Source organism: Desmodus rotundus, chromosome 1 (assembly GCF_022682495.2).
Source record: "Desmodus rotundus isolate HL8 chromosome 1, HLdesRot8A.1, whole genome shotgun sequence".
NCBI lineage: Eukaryota > Metazoa > Chordata > Mammalia > Chiroptera > Phyllostomidae > Desmodus > Desmodus rotundus.
The window spans coordinates 80,998,562-81,017,223 of NC_071387.1; the positions used below are offsets into that span (position 1 = coordinate 80,998,562).

An 18,662-nucleotide genomic window follows, 5' to 3' on the forward strand; every position below is an offset into this window, starting at 1 on the left:
TCCTCTAGGAAGGTTCTTACACCCAAGGGCTCCCTCCCGAAATCCACCACTCATTCATTGTCCAGGGGAGAACCTGAGGTTCAAGGCAGAGAGGGACGGAGGGATTCACCCTGAGTCTTCTCTCCAGTCCAAGCATTTCCTCTTTCCAGCCCATCCTGGGAAGATTCCTGGCATCACTCAAAAATCTCAAACCCAAGGCTGAGTCTGTACAAGACAGAGCTGGGGGCTATGAGCATGTGACAGGAAGCAGGCAGGGACTCTGGGCAGTAAGGGAGGGTTTCCACATACCTGGCTCCAGTGACCAGTCTTTCCCTGGCCTTGCTGCATGACTCTGGGCCTGGAAGCCCCTTATACAAGAAAAGTGCCTGCCGAAAGGGGGCTGCGAGGTGGAAGGAGACCATGTCAACATCTACCTAGAATCACTGGCAGCATCTCTGCATCCAACTTTCCAAAGCTGCTCTGAAACACACATCTGAGCACCAGCATCTGCTTCCAGACCTCTCAGGCCTTCAATCTATATCTCTTTTTCTGAGTATTAGTATATATGGGTTTTATCCCTGCCACTCCCACCAAAGCTGGGTCCCCACAGAGCTTCTACCACAGGGTTTGAATCTTTTTAATAAGTAATTAATTTATTTTTAGAGAAGGGGGAAGGGAGGGAGAGAGACATCGATGTGAGAGAGAAACATCAATTGGTTGCCTCTCATATGTGCCCTGACCAGGGACCGAACCCACAACCCAGGGTCGTAACCTGATTGGGAATCAAACCAGAGACTTTTAGCTTTGGGGGATGATGCCCAACCAACTGAGCCACACTGGTCAAGGCTAGATTTTGAATCTTGACTGTGCTCTTACTAATTGCCCTGGGCAATTTCTTTAATGCTTCCAAGCCTCAGTTTCCTCATCAGAATGATGGGGCAGTACTATGTAATGCCACAGGGCTTCTGTGTGTACCACCAGATACTCATTCAAACAGTAGCAAGAACTTTCTATGCATCTAGAAGCATCTGGGTAGAGTAGTGTTGGTTGTAGGTCCTTGCTTTTCATTACTGTGTATATTTTGTGCCAATATCCCTTCTGGCCTGAAATGTTTCTGTTGAGAAATCAACTAAACGTCTTATAGGAGTTCCCTTGTTGGTAACTGTCTTTCTCTTGCTAGTTTTAAGATTCTCTGTGTCTTTAACCTTTTCCATTTTAATTATGTTGTGCCTTGGTGCTGGCTTCTTGGTGTACATCTTGTTTGGGACTCTCTGTACTTCCTGGACTTGTGTTTTCTTTTCCTTTATCAGATTAGTGAAGTTTTCAGTCATTATTTCTTCAAATAACAATTAATAATTAAAGGTTTTTAATCCTTTGCTCTCTCTCTTTTTCTTCAGGCACCCTTATCATGTAGATGTTTTTTATGTTTGTTTTCCCAAAGGTCCCTTAAACTACTCTCATTTTTAAAAAATATTTTTTTCTTTTTGCTGCTCTGGTTGGGCATTTTCTGCTACCTTCTCTTTCAAATTTCTGATTTGATGTTCTGCTTCATCTAGCCTGTTATTGATTCCTTCTAGCACATTCTTCATTTTAGATATTGTATTCTTCATTTCTGACTGGTTCATTTTTTGTGGTTTCTTTCTTTCTTTTTTTATGTTTAGTGTCTCTTTGTTTAAGTTCTGACTGAATTTATTCATTCTTTCTGTAAGTTCCTGGAGCATCCTTATAACCATTGTTTTGAGCTTTGTATCTGGTAGCCTACTTGCCTCCATTTCATTTAGTTCTATTTCTGGGGATTTATCTTATTCTTTCATTTGGAGTGTCTTTCATTGTATTCCCATTTTGGCTCTCTCTCTGTATTTATTTATGTGTGTTAGGTAGACCTGCTATGCCTCCTAGTCTCAGTATGGTGACCTTATGTAGTAGGTATCTTGTGGGGTTCAATGGCAGTCTCCCTGATCACCTGAGCCTGGTGCTCCAGCAGTGTCCTTTATGTGGGTTTTGTGAACCCTCCTACTGTAGTTGAATCTTGGTTGCTGTTGGTACATTTGTAGGTGTGGTTGACCCTTGGGCTGGCTGACTATGAGGATCAACTTTAATCACATTGTACAAGCTGCTGAGTGGCGGCTGACCCAGGAAGCAGATTTTCCCCAGCAGGGTCTGATGGCTGCCAAGATCTCCCTTTGGGTGTGCCACTTGGGGAGCTAATTGTGCTGTGTTCTGATGTGGTCTGAATCCCGCCACTGGGTGCTGGTTAATGTCAGGTTCTACCTGTAACTGGCCCTGTGCTGCCTGTTTGAAGCTACAAAACTATCTAAAGTTTGTGGCTGCCTCTGTTGGTCTTGAATGTACATGGGAGGGGCCAGAGAGGACAAGCAGTGTACCAAGACTGGCTGGCTTCCACCAGCACTGCAGGGTGGGGGTGTAAGTAAAAGGCTGGAGACACCCTGCAATTCTCCTCCACTAGCTGCCTGTTAGGCTCAGTTACTGAAAGAGCCTCTGGTGGTAAGCAAATTGCACGAGGTAGGTTGTCAGTGAGTCACCAGGTATTCAGGGTAGTCACCAGGGCAAGTGGTAGTGCAGTGCCTATTGATATAAAATCAAACTCAGTGCCTGTGCTGGAATGAGGTCACTCAGCAAAAGTCTCAAGGTATGCCAAGATCAGCCACCACCATGGACCATTGTGGTGGGACAGGCTCTCAGGGAGTTGTCAGCATGAGGCCAGCAGTTTATCAGGCCCAAACAGACCAAGAGTTAGCCATGGGAAGGGAGGGCTCTCCACAGGAATGGTAGTGCTGGTCAGGCCTGCGAGGGAAAAATGGATGCTGCACTAGCTCCACAAAACTCAGTCTCTCCCCAAGCCTGCACAGACCTCCTTGAGAGCCTCCCAAGAGAGACTGCCCAAGGGCCCAGGCTGGCCATAGCCAACTGACTCCTATGTAAGTCAAAAGCTTGGCATAGGAGATGCCATAGGGCCACTGGAAGTCAGGAGGGTGGGACTAGTGCATTTCCCCAGGCTGATGCAGTATGGAGGAGAGTGCTTGACCCTGAAAAGATGGTGTCTATGGGTGGTGTGGGAGAGGGACTCAGCACAGGGACCCTGGAAGCTGTCCCTTCAGCTCTCTCCTCAGAACCACACAACACAGTCTGTCCGCACACGACTTCAGGCTGCTTCCATCCACTCTCCTTCTGTCGGAGCCCAGGGTGAGTAGCTGTGAATGAGATTTTTTTCTGCTGGCCTTTTAAGACAGCACCTGGATTTCTAGCCGACTTCTGTCTCTCCGTGGTGGCAGAATACTGCTGATTATCACTGCCAGATGTTATGTGGGGCTGTAGTCCTTGAACTTCCATGACGTCTTGCCTCACTCCCAGAACTGTACATTTTCAAGAACAACATGGCCTCCTTGCTTCAGTCTCCCTCAGATACTTCCCTCACCCACCCAGCACACTTCACATCTCACACTGCTCAGGTCAGCTCCCAGGAGGGCAGCCAGTCTCAGAAGTCCCCAGCCTTGTGCACCCATCACAGTGCTCCAGGCTGGCCAATGGCTGGCTGGCTACCACCTGGCTACCACCTCGCAGGCAGGTTCACTTCACTGACTATCAGGAAGCATCCGGGCATTGAGTTAGGCACTTATGTTGGACAGTCTCTTGGGCACAGGCTTGGGACCCTGCTGTCTCACTCTGTTGTAGGGCTCCTTCCAAGGAGTCGTGTTCAGCTAGATTTGGGTGACCCCTGCCAGAGGCTGGCCCATGTCTCCCACCCCCAAGAGCTCAGGGCTTTTTCCACAGCAAGCACGTCAAGATAGCTACATGGCCAGGGCACAGTTTGGAGCCTTCCTAGGGCTTCATTTGTTCACTTTATTTGTTCACATTCACTGACTGGGTGAAGCCCCCTGTCAGACACTAATGTGCCAGTCACTTCCTCCAATCATGAGCTAAAGGTCCTGTCAAGGAACAAGAAAAGCAAGTGACAGAGGAAAATCAGGCTGTGGACCACAGTGCTGGGGCAGCCCCCCTCACACAGGTCCACCAGCAGCATCTGGAAGGGTGAGGTGATTTCTGCTGGGAGGCATCTGCCACCCTGTGGCTCAGAGGGTGCCCTGTGCAGGTTTCCAAACTCCAGGGGTCAATTCTATTTAACAAACACAATTCTATTTAAAGCCCTGGCTGAAGGCTTTGTGAATATCCTCCCGATGTTTATCCTCCTTTCTTACTTGAAGAAACTGAGGCACAGAGAAGGCCTGTGCCCCAGATCACGAGAGTAAGCCCCGATCTAAGCTGCCCCACTCACTCCACCTCTATGATCGTGCTGTTTCCTTAAGAACCACCTGGGCTATTATTGATCTGAGTTTTTTTTTTTCTTTTAAATGAAAATGCTTTTCTTAATAAATAAATGCATTTAAAATGCACCCACACTTTAAGTAATAAAAAACCCCAGCATCACTTACCAAAGATGGGAAGTAGTTAATTATTAAGATGAATCCAGTTTCAACACAACACTGTCTGCAATCGTGGGCACTGATGCCTGCCTGGTCCTGGGGCTGAGGCAGGCCTTGTCCACTGAGAGGAGAGTGGCCAGCCTGTTAGCACAGTGAAGCCACCCCAGTGGCAAATGGAGACAGGACTTAATCAGAAAGATTTAAAAAAATAACATCCACACTGTGATACAATGTCATTAGTGCTATGTTCACTCCAGCTGTTCACAGTCTGCAATTCGCTCTGATAGAAATTTGCCAAGGTCTGCCACTCATCCACAGGCCACCCTGCTTTCCTCCAAATGTTTTGGGTGTGAGAAGAGGACAGTGAGGGCTATAGCAGGGCCATCTGGGTATCAAAACCACACTGACCAGGGCCCAGGCCCATCCAGCAGGAAGGATGGTCCCATCACACAAGCCACATTGGGCACATGGTGGGAATCGAGATCCAGATGTAGCAGGCAGAGAATGGGACCCACAACTTAACTGCGTCATTGGGAGGCAGTGGAGGAGAGGTCTCTGTGGGCAGTGCATTTGCCACAAGAATAGGGGTGGGGGTGGGAGGCTAAAACCTGGCTGCAGAGCAAACTCTAGTTGTGGTAGCAGAGCAGGGCCCCAGTGCACCAGACCTGGAGTCTGAGAGTGAGGTTAACTTCCATTTGCTGTTTTTTCCTGTATCCCAGAGCACAGGAGAGTTAACTGGAATGGGGAGGGGTGGAATAAAGTGGAGCCGGACACCACTCATCCCCCGATATCTGTGTCCAGCCAGCTCTGCAGCCTCAAGAATGTTAGGGACAGCCATCCTTCTCTCAATGGGGCCTTCCTTGGATTCACTCTTACTCACAGCAAGATGGCAGTTGCAAGACATGAGGACACAGGACAATTAGAATTAACCCTGTTGTTCTCCACCCCAAACAAGGAAGCACCACATAGGTCCTGCCCACACTGCAGCCAGCTTCTTGCCAAAAGGGCCTCCTCAGACAGCAGCAGGCACACACACTAGGGATAAAGGTGCGTCATAGTCCTTCAGCAGGGAGACTCCCAGCTTTGCCCTGGGTCACGGTAGAGAGCAAAGGTTCCTAAAGTGGTGTCTTGTTCTCTTGTATTTTCTCCACTGAGGCTGAAGTCAGGTTTTGCCCAGGCACAACCCTTACTAAATTAGTTTCTGTTGTAGCAAAACAAATTGCCACAAGCGTAGTGGCTTAAAACAGCACATACTTGTTATCTCAGGGTATCTGTGGGTCAGGAGTCCAGGCAGGGCTTAGCTGGGTGCTCTGCTCTGGGTCTCACAGAGTGGCAGTCAGGGCACTGACTGGGCTGTGGTCTTATCTGGAGGCCCAGTGGAGGATGGGCCCACTTGGAAGGTCACTCAGACTGTCAGTAGAATCTGTTTCCTCGCTCCCTGCTCCTGGAGGCTATCCTGGAGTCTACCCTGGAGTCCTGGCCCTGTGGATCAATTCGACAGCAACCCATTAGGGACCTTAATTACATTAGCTTTTTTTTTTTTTCCTCTTAAGGTAACTGGATCAGGGCAGTGATAGCCTATCACAGGATAGGTCAGCCCACATTCTGGGGTTGGGGGGAGGGGCTAGGGGCTGGGGGGTAATACAGGGCATGTACAACAGGGGGCAGTCATAAAATTTGGCCTGCCACACTTTCCTCACTCAAAATTCCCAGAGATAAATTTTGCTCTAATCTGCAATAGAAGCATAAAACAGCAAGTCACTAGATTTCTAAATTAAGGTAGATTTTTAACATGAAGTGTGTACATAGGATATATTGTCCTCCCTTGTTTCAGTGTGTAGGTTATCATCTGGGAAAGGGGCATACAGAATGTTCTAGAACTTAATGATAACAGTTTCTACAACCCCATTTTGATCTATGAGAACAGAAGGAAGCAAATAACTGGCAGGACTGCTGTGGGTTGTATACTGCACAACCAGGAGCACAGTTATTGACACCCCTGGGAGTTATGTGGTGATAACAGACATCTCCAGACCTTTCCCGGGGTCTCTGATAGCTACCTCTAGGCACCAGGAGGGGCTGCAAGTATACCTCCCTGGCTGAGAGGAAGCTGCTGTGGGCACCATAGAATGCAAAACCATTTGGGAACAGGCTTTCTGGGATAAGCCTTTTAGCCTCAAAGTGGTTGGTATCCAGACTTCCCAGGTCTTTGACACCCCCTCTGAGCTCAGGGTTCCAGAGGGCTTCCCAGACCTAGCAAATGGTGCTCCTCTGCCTCCTGGTGCCAACCTGCCATATCAGGACAGACACTTCCTCAGCCACCTCCTCCCCTGCCTTTCCTGGCTCCTCTTTGGATTCTCAGAGTGGCCTCTTTCCCAAAGCCACCACCTTATGTCACCCTCTACCATTGGAAGCTATCTGCTCTCCTAGACAGCTGGGATGGGCCTGGGTTGGGGCCAGCATGGGGGCCATCCTGTGGAAGGGGCTGTATAACCTGGCTCCCCTGCCCTCCCACTAGGGATACCTTGCCTGTTGTTTGCTCTGGCAGGAGCAGGCCCTGCCTCCCAGGGCTCTCTCTGGTCAATGGTCAGTGAGGTGTGTCCACACCTATGGCTTCTTCAGCTGCTTTTCTGCACCAGCCCAGGCACTGGGAGCAGGAAAAATAGCCTGGGAGAGGCAAGTGATAAGGAGCCCATTTTTGGACACAGTAAGTGTAGTGGACTTGTGGACGCTGGCTAGAACTAAACTTTGGCCACTAAAGCTACCAGTCTGAACCTCAGTAGCAATAAGGGCTGGAGAGAAAATGGGGGAGGACCCCAAAAGGCCACAGCGGTGCTGTGGAGGGAGGGCTGCCTCAAACCCTGGCTCTGCCACTTGGGCAAATTAGGTTGCCCCTCTTCCCTTGCTTGTAAATTAAGAGTCAAGTGTCCTCTTCCTAGACCTGAGATGAAATGAGATACTTATAAGGGGGAGGCACAATGAGTCACAGGGTATGTGCTCCTCAGGCAGCTCCTGGTACTATTGTAAGTTGAGTAGTACATGTGGAGCCTGTAACTGAACTGAAAGACTCCTCAGCAGTAGGAAACTTCCCCATGGACCTTTGGCTGGCACTAAAAATATCCAAACATTTAACAACGGACACACACAGCCAGCTCACTATTAGAACACAACCCTCCAGAAGCTGTGAGTGCCTATCTGCGCCTGCCACCCATCTACCTGCTCATCCTACAGCTTTCCTGTCATTTGTGAGCACATCTGTTTCACTTCTTGAGGACAGATGAAATGCCGTTTTTTTTTTCTTTGTATCCTCGCGTCCTGCAGGTGTCTGGTACATAAAGGGGGAGAAAGTCCTTGGATGGGTTTTCCTTTCAGAGGAAAAGAGGGTCTTAGCAAGCCTGGTTAGGACTCCATTTGGCCAGCAGAGGGCGCAAGAGCCTATGAGGCTGCAGAAGCGATTGAGGTATCCAATAAGCAAGATTTCCTGAAAACACTTTTAGTAACGCATTTATAATAGTTATTTTCCTGTCATATTCTTTCCCTTTGCTTATTCCTTGGAACATTTATCCCTTGGCAGCTGCAAAGGCCTGCAGAGGCTCGGGGTTTGGGAAACTCCCAGAAAATCAAGGCCATGGCCTTCTGGTCCATCCACATTTCACCAGCTGGAGAGGATTTAGATGGAATTGAGAGTACTGGACCAGAAGGAGTACACACATCCATGGTGGCCTTCACCCTCTGGGTACTGCTGGCCAGATCACTGGGCTATCAGCAGCCCTCAGAGTCTATTAGGGCTGCCATTTAAAGGAGTGAACACCCTGCCACTGGGGTGTGCAAAGAGCTGGAAAGTGGCATGAGTAATCTCTACTCCAAAGACTATTATGGGATTAAACGAGATGACTGTAAAGCATCCAGCCCAGGGTGTAGGTATATTAGTATCAGAAGATATTACATCGTTGAGAATTCAGACATGGGAGTAGGAAATGTACCAGATGATTTGTTTCTGAAGCCCCAATAGTATGAATAAAATTTTAATTCTAATATTTTTAGATAAGATAACGCTTCTGATATGTAAGTGGATACATTTATACAATAAAAAAAACTAAATCTAGATCAGGAATTGGCAAACTATAGCCCACTGACTGTTCTGTATGGCTGTAAACTGAGAATGGTTTTTACATTTTTAAATGGTTGAAATAAATCAAAACAAAAACAGTATCTCATGACATGTGAAAATCACAAGAAGGTCAAGTGGCACTGTACATGAATGAAGTTTGATGGGAGTGCTGCCATGCTCATCACTTACCTACCACCTACGGCCGCTTTCACGCTAACAGCAGAGTGGCTTTGCTGCAACAGAACTGCATGGCTGGCAGAACCTAAACTACTTAATTACCTGGCCCTTTACAGAAAAAGTTTTGTGAGTCCTGATCTAGTCTCTTAAAATTGGTAAGGAGGGTGCACCCAGTCCACCCCCTGTCATCTTTTCATATGGGGAAACTGAGGCTTGGTCAGGGAATGGGGGTTGCTCAAGGTCTGAAGCAGGAAAGAACCTGAAGCTAGAGGTCCTGGGCTCATTGTGGAGTCCCCTGTGTGCTCTGCATGGCATTTGAGCATTTGTGAGCAGGACCTCTGAGCCTGTTCTGGCACCCTGGCACTGAGAAGCAAGTACAAGAGGGTGCAGAAAGCACAGGTGTGATGGGCGGGGGCAGGCGCACAGGAAAGCTCAGTAACTCTGGATGGGGCACCAGGCTTCTGGCTCATTCCTCTTGCTCAGACCAGCAGGAGGGAGGAGGGCTGGCCTGGAGCCCAGGAACCAGAGGTCAGTCCTGGCCTGGCTTCTGAGGGGATTGGGCAGCTGTGGCCTCTTTCTGTTTCTCAAGTGGAGAAGGAACTTCTATGCCAGGTGGAGAGACCAGTGTGAGTCCCTGCTGGAACAGGCAATGTGATTTGGCCTCCCACCTGCTTCTGGAAGACATCCTAGAGGAGGTGTAGTGGTCCCCCTTCACCTGGCTGGGAGTCAGGGCTAGGATGCCTTGCTTAACTGGGGTTTGGCCCCTCCCCCTGCCCCTCACCAGGCTGCCCTGCTGGCTGGGAGCGATCTTTGACCCAAGTAAACAGGTCACGGAACCCTTCAAGAGATCTACATTTAACAACTGGGGGAGTGGAATGACAGTAAGTTTGGGGCCTCCTCTTTATTATTAGGGGACAGACTGTGGCTTGGCCCTTTTTCTGACAGAAGGAAATTGGGAAAGGGAGAGGAGAGCAGTAAGGAAGGAGAGTGAGAGCAAAAGAATGTGATGCTGGCAGAGAAGGGAGAGTTAATAAAAGAAAGAAGGGACTAAATGGGGGCAGGCAAGAGGGAAGGGAAAGAGCAAAGAAGGAAGGAAAAGAAAAAAGAAGGAAAGGAAAATCTCTAGCCATTTTCACGCTCATCTGGCTTTTGCAGCTGCAGAGACCCGGCCCTCCTCAGGGGGCCTTCTCTTTGCGTCGTGAAGGCAGTCCTCCGCGTCTTCAGGTTCCAAGAGCTCAGGCGAAAGCTGGCGACCTGGCACCTGTCGGGATGGAGTCACCCATACGACACTCACTCTCTCCTGAAGGCTGGAACTTTCCGAGCCAGGGCAGGAGTCAGTCCCAGCGTCCCGGCCTTGGCACCCTCCTCTCTGCTGTTCAGCCCCCACAACTCAGGCAGGACAAGTCCGGGAGCTTCCGCTGGCGCTGCGTGGAGGAGCCCACACCGAGGTGCCGGCGGCCACGACTTCCTTGCCCCGGGAGTGGCCTCCAGGACTCAGATCCAATGTAGCATCGACAGCCGTAGCGCCCTCGGAGGTGTGGGCGTGAAATGGACTTGGGGCCCTCCCAGGGAGGGGCCCTGGGGCTGCGCTGTGTCCAGCAGAATCGCCCTGGGTCCCCGGGGGCACCAAGAACCGATTTTTTATGGGTCAAAGCAGTTATTGCCTACCTATGGATATTTTTAAAAGCACACTTCTAAATAAAATAACATTTTAAAAAGTCAACAATTCCAAAGGTAAAAACTTGTAAATTACTTGAAGAGGGAGAATTTGAACAGGAGAGGGAGGGGTCTTAAGACGCTGTCCCAAAACACGATTCGAGCCCCGAGCTCACAGGGGTTTGAAATAATTCAAAACGAAAAGTCCACAGTTGACTCAAACTCTCGTACGGGAAGGCATCGCAGACACCCGCTTTTACAACGGGAAGGTTACAGAGCGGTCCTTGGGAGCTTCGGCCTGCGAATGTGAGGAGTGGGTAGTTTTATAACCCAGAGAATTCCTGTTTTGAAAGCAAGACGAGTGTCTCCAGTTTTAGTTGCAAGCTCCCAAGCAAGAACGGGGTGCGGGCCGCGAGCCGGACGGTTCCCTCCTGGCCGGGTCAAGGCGGCATCCGCGAGACCAACCCGCGCACCCGCCCTAGAGCTACTGTCACCGCCGTAGGCCTGCCTGGGCCGGGTGCAATCAAAACCGAAGGCTGACGGAAAGAAAGGGAGAGGAGGACAAGCTTCATTCCAGACGCCGATGCCACCGCGGGGCGCGGGAGTGCAAGGGGGCCGGGTTGGCAGGGCCCCTCGGGCTCGGCTTCCCGGTCCATCAACTGGTGGTGGTGGTCCCTGCGGGCAGCTGCTGGACGGTTGCAATCGGAGGTGAGCCTATCGATCCAGAAGAAACCGCCCCTCCATTCCCGCCCCGACTGCGTTTTGCGGAGTGAAACAGAAACCGGAGGCAACTAGGAGAGGAGACTCTGGAAACCAGTGAGGGTCAGCGCGGGGACTGGAAGCAGCCAGGACCCTGCAGGCAATGCAGAAGCACCCAGATCCAGGCCTCCACCTTGCCCGCCTGCCTCCTCCCGGACTCAAACTGCCTGTGCGTCCTGGGGCTCGGGCTCCCCCCTCCCCGCCCCCCCGCCCACCCAGACTTCAGAACCTCCTCGGAGGTGCTGAAGGAAGTGGAAGGCTGCGCAGGAAGAGGGGAGGGTCTGGCACCTGTGCCCTGGCTCGGAGAGGTTGGATTAAGGATGGAGGTACCCCCTCCCCGTCGTCACCTTCTCTTCGAGGCTCTGGGAGAGAAGCTGAGAAGCGGTGGGGAGGGAGCCCACCCGGCGTCGGGGCGGCGCCGGGCCTCCTCCTGCCCGCAGCCCCCGTGGCTGGCCGCGGGAAAGGGCGGTTGGCCTCGGGCGCTGAAGTCACCTTTTCCACAGCGCCCGCTGCGAGCAGACGGTTTCCGGGATTTTCGCAGCGGCGGCAGGAGGCCCGGAGGGTCGCAGGCGTTGGGCGGGGTGGCTTCGCCTCTGGGATGAGTCCGCTGACTGGGATCGCGTTGGGGGGGGGGGTCCGGAGGCCGCCCTGACCAGGGGCTTCCCTTCTTTGGGCCTCTGTTCTCGGCGGAATAGATCCCACTCTGAGAAAACCCTGCGCCAGCGCCAACGCGGCAATTCCCGGAGCAAAGGAGGCTGTTTGTGCGCACTTTTTCGCCTAAAAGGGGTTTGTTTCTCTGCGGGTGGCTCTGCTTTGGAATGGCGCTGCAGGGAGACCTCGTCCAGCGGAGGCGATCGGAGGCCTACCCGCTGAGGGGGGTGGCTGGGGGGCTGACAAGGTGGAGGCCGGGCTCTCTCAGTCCTAGGGGCCTGTCAAGGCCTGCCGGCCATTCCCCCAAAGAACCCCAGGGCCTCATTCCCTGGGGGGCCGCCCCTGCGCTCAGGATTCTCCTGGCCACAGGGAAAAAGCCCTGGCCCCTGTTCAAGGCGAGGGGGCGGGGGCGGGGTCACTCGGAAAGCCTCCGCGCCAGTGAAATAGAGTTGGGGGCTGGACTGCACTAGTCTTCGGGTCTCCCAAATCTAGAGTGAGGCCTCGATTCTAAAAATGACCTCCTACCCTTAAATCTGAGTTACCCCAGGGCCAAAATAGGTTTGGTGAGGGCTGATCAATATGATCCTCAAGCCCTCTGGTCTGGGACCTAAGCTCTCTCTCTGCAGGATCTGAGCCCCTGCATGGGGGCAGAGATGTGTCAGAGCTGGCAGCTTCAGGCAGGGGTCCAAGGAAGAAGTGAAGGGATGGAGTGGAGTGTCTGGGCCTGGCCCTCCAATGAAACTACCACCCCCAGGCTATTTCCTTGGGAAGATGTGGAAACAGGAAAAGGAGGAGACATTGGGTAGGTTCTCCTGAGTGCAGCGGGGGTGGGAGGGTGGGTGAAAAAAAATGGGTCCCATGCTATATTTACAGGAAGCAAGAGAAAACCAACCCTACTTACTGTGGTCCTTGGTCCATTGCCTTCCCTCTGCTGGGCCTCAGTTTCCCCATCTGAGAAAGTAGGTGGTTGTAGAGGGTGACAAACACCAGGAGACACTGGCTTTTCTGTTTGCTTGGCAGCTTCTGGACCAACCAAGGCTGGCTCTATCCACTGTTTCTCCACCTCTCCCTGGGAGGGAGGCCTGCCTTTTGTGAGACACCATCACTCTCAGTGAGGTCCCACACCATCCCCTTCTGAAGAGCCTGGTGACTCACAGTACCACATGGGTGGAGCACCTGGAGGCCACCTTTCTGTGCTGATGATGACTGAGATTCAGAAAGGGGCAGCCCCAGTGGAAGTCTCTTAACAGCTGTGGGTAGAGGCAGCTGGGCTCTTAGGGTCCTAGTCTTGCCAGCCTCTGGTAAGACAGTCTTTGTCCCTGTGGACAAAGAATCTTAGTCATTTCCTAATCCACACAAAGTCTGGGGCAGGTGCTAGGACCTGGGGCCAGACTGAGGATCTCCCTGCTAGTGCCTGGAGTTACAGAAACTGCATTACCTTGAGGTGCAGCAGGACCTTGGGTATGGTAGGCTCTACTTCCCCTGAAGTGACCACTGAAGCCCCAAGCCAAGCTCACATAGGAAGGAGAAGTGGCCCAGGACCCCAGTGTGGAACTCCTCAGGGGTGGTAGGCACCCTCTCTTAGCTCCCAGGATTCCCCATCCCCATCCACCTTCCCCTGACCCTCCTTGTCCTGATGAATGAACTAGGTATCTCTCTCTAACAGACCATGTGGGGTCAGCATGTGCAGGACCCCCACTCAATCCTCACAACCCGACTGGAGCCAAGTGTCAGCATCTCCTTCAGACAGGTTAGGACGCTGAGGCCCAGAACAGGACAGTGGCCTGTCCTGAGTGGCAGGGGCAAAGAGAGAAGCTTAGAGGAGAGGTGAGGTTTGGGGTTCTCCCCATGGCTAGAGTTTATATTCCTGCAACGATGAGAAGGAGCTAGAGTATGCTACAGCCTTCCTGAACCTTAATAAGGCTCCAATGCTGAGAAAAGATGGAATGTAGCCTTTCCTTTTCCTCTTATCCATCCCTTCCTCTGTCTATGGGGATAAAACCCACCCCCCAGTTCCCTGGAATTGCCAAGGAGGATGTGTCCAGGAACCATTTGGCAATATAAGCAGATTGAGGCTGGATAAAGTTTTCCTTTCTGGGCAGCTGCGGGAGGGGAGGAGAGAAATGAAGCCCTGTCTGATAAACTGAGGCGGGAGTGCACAGGTACAGCCTCTGCTCTACCAGTTGCACCCCTGCCTACTGCGTCTCCCTTGCCAGTGGGCGCCCTGGCCGGGAGGCTGCGCACCGCCAACCCTTTCCCAGCCAAGCCACGTGGCTTTTGCCTCTTTTTCTCCCGACCTCTCCCGGGCTCCTTTAACCCCAGCCCAGGCTGCTCCCCTTCCTAGATGTCCCCTGTTTTCTTTTAATGCCTTCTTTTTCTGCCCTGCTTTGCCTATGTGCCCGCCGGCACGTCACGGCCCGGTTGGCTCCAGCGCCTCTGTTGGTCTCTTTTTGCGCTTGGTCGACGTCCCTGGCACCCTCATATCTCCGTCTCGCATCTTGGGTGGCCCTTTGCTGTCTCCGTTTGGCCCTCTCTCACCTCTCTCGATCCCTTTGCTCCCTTCGTTGGGGGTCTCCTCTCCCGATCTCTCCTGCTCTCGCCTTCCTGGGTGTGCGCTCCGCTGGGTCTCCCTTGGTCTGGGTCCGCAGGCCCTTCTCGAGGCCCCCTCCCTCCCGTCTTCCCTTCTCCGGCCCTCCCTCGGGCTCAGCTTAGAGTAGGGTAGGACAGGGTAGGGTAGGGTAGGGTAGGACGGGGTTGGGTGGTGGGCGGGGGGCGGCTGGCCGCGCTGGGCGGGGCTGCTGGGCGGGGCGGGGCGGTGACGCGAGGCCGGCTGTGCTAGGGGCACAGCGGTGCGGGGCGGGGGCGCAGTCCCGGGTCCGACCGGCCGAGCCCCGCGCGCCCCGCCCGCGCCCTGTGCCTCCGCCCGGCCTGCCGGCGGGGGAGGGGGCATGAGCCGGCACCCCTGCGCCGCCGGGAGCTGCGGGCCGGCCTAGAGCCCCGTGCGGGCCCTGCGCTGGAGCCACTGCTGCTGCTGAGCTGCGGGAGCCGCGATGCAGCGGCCGGGGGAGCCGGGCGCTGCGCGCTTCGGGCCGCCCGAGGGCTGCGTCGACCACAGGCCGCACCGATACCGCAGCTTCATGATAGAAGAGATCCTCACTGAGCCACCAGGGCCCAAGGGCGCCGCACCCGCCGCCGCCGCAGCCGCCGCAGGCGAGCTTCTCAAGTTCGGCGTCCAGGCGCTGCTGGCCGCGCGGCCCTTCCACAACCACCTGGGTACGTGCGGGGCCTCGGGTGCCGGCGGCTGGGAGGGAGGGGATAAGACACGCCGTCGTGAGGACGCACCTCTGGGCGCGTGGACTCCCGGTGGTTCCCTGTGCGCCCGGCCGGAAAGCAGAGAGGCAGAAGCCGGGCGTTTCGAGAACCAGGCCTCGTGCCCGGGCCGGGCCAGGCCGGCGGGGAGGGTGTTTGTTCTCTCCTTCCCTGCTACCCTGCGGCCTCCAGCCCCGCGCACCGAGGTCGGATTCCCAACGCGGGCAAAGGTCTACACTGCTAACCTCAGGTTGCGAGTCAGAGCGACCTCAGGCCGCGGGTGCATGGGCCTTCGCCGCAAAGGACTGGCCGGCAATGGCCGGGGTTGCCTGGTACTGCCCTCGGCGGGTAATCCGGACCTTGGGGAAGAGCCCTGCATCTCCGAGTGCTGTGCAGGGGCCTGACTCAGGCCCGAGCCGGCCCGAAGCCTCCCGAAGCCCTTGGGCTCAGGCGGGCGACAGACTAGCCTGCACTGCAGCACGGACACCCCTTAGCCTTGCCTGGAGACCAGACGCCTGACTGTGAGCCGCTGCCCGACTGGCCCTTCCGCTTCCAGGTCTGCGGCCCCTCCGTGGAGCTTGAGCTGCCCACCGGGGCCTTTTCTGATCCTCTGGACTCTCTTCCTTCCTTGGTGGGGCCTGCCTTGCCCGGCCAGTGCCCTCTCCGCCGCACCCCGTGTTCTTCCTGCCTTTCCCCAATTCTCTTCACCCTACATCCACCTCTCTTGGCCTCTCTCAGTGGGGCGGGGTTGCCTTCCCTCTCCTGCATTCCCTCTGGGTCCCTCCGGCTCCCCTCTCACACTTATGCTGAACCTCGGCCAGCCCTCGCGGACTCCATGGGACAGCACCTGCCCGGCAGTGGGACGACTGTGGGGAAAGGAGGCCGCCTTGTTCTAGCCGGACCCCAGTCCTGCCAGCCATCTTCTTGGGCCCCGGTCACCCTACAGCCTGTGCTCTGCACTCCCACGGGGTAGCAGGGCCAGTTTGTTCGTTTTAAACCCAACTTTGATGCAGCCTCACCGCTCCGTGTTGCCTCCAGCTGCACTGTGGTTAATAATTCGTTTGAAGCGGGCAAAAAAAAATCATTTACAAGTAATGAAAATCGAAATATCTTTACAGGGTAAATACTACACAGAAAAAACAGGAAGAACGATTTTGGGATTCGGGGGGTGCTTGGACATTTTTGGGAAGGGCTCAAACCTCCCCCTTGCTGTGGACCCAGTCTGCCCATGGCTGTTGTGCCCATACAGGAGAATTAGACCTGCTTACTCCATCGATATTCTTTTCCTGAACACAGCAATGCCGACTTGACTGGGCAAATGCTCATCTTCCTATCTCGATGCCTTTTCTTTTTGGTTTCCATTTTCTGTGAAACACTGTGTGCACCTTGTAGGTTCGAACTTGTTCATTGAGAATCCCGAAATCTCAAAGGCGGCATAGGCAGAGGAACACCAGCGCAGAGTCCGAGGTGGGGTAGGTCCCCATTCCCAGACTGGGGGACACTGGCTTTGGAGCCAGTCACCCTAGGCGTGGCTTAAATCTTGGGTTTCGCAGCTAGGGAAGAGAATTTTGTGCTGGGTGGTGCTGGCCGGGCGCTAGCCCTTGGCTGGCAGCAGGGAATGCCGAGGGTGTCTCTGCCGGGAGGAGCAGGGCCTGACCTCATCAGGCCCCCTATTCTTTTCCCTGCAGCGGTGTTGAAGGCCGAGCAAGCGGCAGTGTTTAAGTTCCCGCTGGCACCACTTGGCTGTTCCGGGTTGGGCTCAGCGCTGCTGGCCAGTGGTCCTGGGCTACCCAGCGTTGCGGGCACACCGCACCTGCCTCTGGAGCTGCAGCTCCGTGGGAAGCTAGAGGCACCGGGCACCGGGGAGTCAGGCACCAAGGCCAAGAAGGGGCGTCGGAGCCGTACCGTGTTCACCGAGCTGCAGCTGATGGGCCTAGAGAAACGCTTCGAGAAGCAGAAGTACCTCTCCACCCCGGACAGGTATCATGGGGCCAGGCCTAGCTCATCGGGCAGTTGGGAGGGGCTGCTGTTCACCCTGCTGAGGGTGCACCCTGCTTTTTCCAGAATAGATCTCGCTGAGTCGCTGGGTCTGAGCCAGTTGCAGGTGAAGACTTGGTACCAGAATCGGAGGATGAAGTGGAAGAAAATAGTGAGTGTTCGGTTGGTGGCTTCTTCGCTTTTGCTCCCAGTTGCTGCCAGGCCCCTGGGCTCTTCAAGAGCTGCTTCCCGCCCCGCCCCACCCCCAAGTCCTTCGCGCCTGCTCCCGCTCTGCTCTCTCTGTCCCTCTGGGTGCCCTCTCTCAGCCCACATTTCTTGGTGCCCCGCTGCACCCTCTGCTTCCTGGCAGTCTTGAACCCCTGGCCCGGCCTCTGGTCGGTTTCCCCCAGGCACGCGCAAATGGTCGCCATTTCCCTGGGTTAGGCGTGGCCTGTCGGACCCTTCAGGCTCTGCCCAGCACAGGTCGTAGGACACTGTGTCCCAGCTCACCCGTGCCCGTGTCCCCGCCTAGGTGTTGCAAGGCGGTGGCCTGGAGTCCCCCACCAAGCCCAAAGGACGGCCCAAGAAGAACTCCATCCCCACCAGTGAGCAGCTCACTGAGCAGGAACGAGCCAAGGAGGCTGAGAAGCCGGCAGAGCCGCCAGGCGAGGCCAGCGACCAGGGCCGTGAAGACTGAGTGTGCAGTCCAGGGACCCACTGCGCCACTGCGGCCCCTTTCAGTCCGGGAGAAGCCGCGAGCCGGCCCTTCTGCCTTCACGCTGTCTGCTTTGTAAACGTTTTATTATTACCTTGAATGAGGACAGTTAGGGGCCAAACAAGGAAGGACACAGATCCTGAAGCCAACCCGGGCCCCAGTGCACCAGTAGCCTGGAGACTCACACCAGCGACCCAAAGTCGCCTCTGCCCAGAGCTCTGCGCACCAGGCGCACCATGTACATTTACACCCCTCTCCTTACCGCACCCCACCCGCCTCGGACGTCCCTCGGGCAGGAGGCCTCAGGCACACACCAGCTTCCAAGCGTCGGGGACCCTGTGGCCGCACAGGCCACCATGGCCAGAGACCACATACAGGACAACCTGGCAGCTCAGCCCTGAGGCAGGGTCCCTAACGTTTTGGGGGCCCCTACCCCTCTCTTGCGAAGACAGTGATTTTTTTCCAATAAAATATTTTATGACACAATGGGTCTAAATTAGGGGTTTCTGAATATGTGCTGGGGTGGGGTGGAGTTAAGAGAGATATCAGTGGCTTCTGAAATATTCTTTCCTGAATCATGTAGGAGCGATCCCTGACCTGCACCACTGGACGCATGCTGAGCATGGATGGCTGTGGCTGGGGCTGCAGGATCCTCAAAATCGCTTTCCTCTGGGCTGCAGGTTTAGTCTAAACTGCTCAGCCCAGAGCGCTCAGGCATAGCATGCAGTCTTTATAGGGGTTGGGTCCGTCAAAAGAACGGGAGCCCCAGGCCACCTCGGGGTTCACTTAGGAAGTGGCAGGGCCTGATAGCCTCCTCGGCTTTTTGTTCAGTGTCCTAAGACTTTAAGGACCGATTGTGGTGCTCTTGACCGAGAGCTCTTGACTT

At 54.4% G+C, this 18,662-nt stretch overlaps 1 protein-coding gene across 1 annotated transcript; it reads left to right on the forward strand.

Moving 5' to 3' along the window:
• The first annotated feature begins 14,623 nt into the window (after nucleotides 1-14,623).
• Nucleotides 14,624-18,275, forward strand: BARX1 (BARX homeobox 1). Its single transcript, XM_024558297.3, has 4 exons — nucleotides 14,624-15,048; nucleotides 16,773-17,064; nucleotides 17,149-17,233; nucleotides 17,594-18,275. The coding sequence occupies exons 1-4, from the start codon at nucleotides 14,826-14,828 to the stop codon at nucleotides 17,756-17,758; spliced, it is 765 nt and encodes a 254-aa protein (XP_024414065.3). The 5' UTR covers nucleotides 14,624-14,825; the 3' UTR covers nucleotides 17,759-18,275.
• The last annotated feature ends 387 nt before the right edge of the window (nucleotides 18,276-18,662 follow it).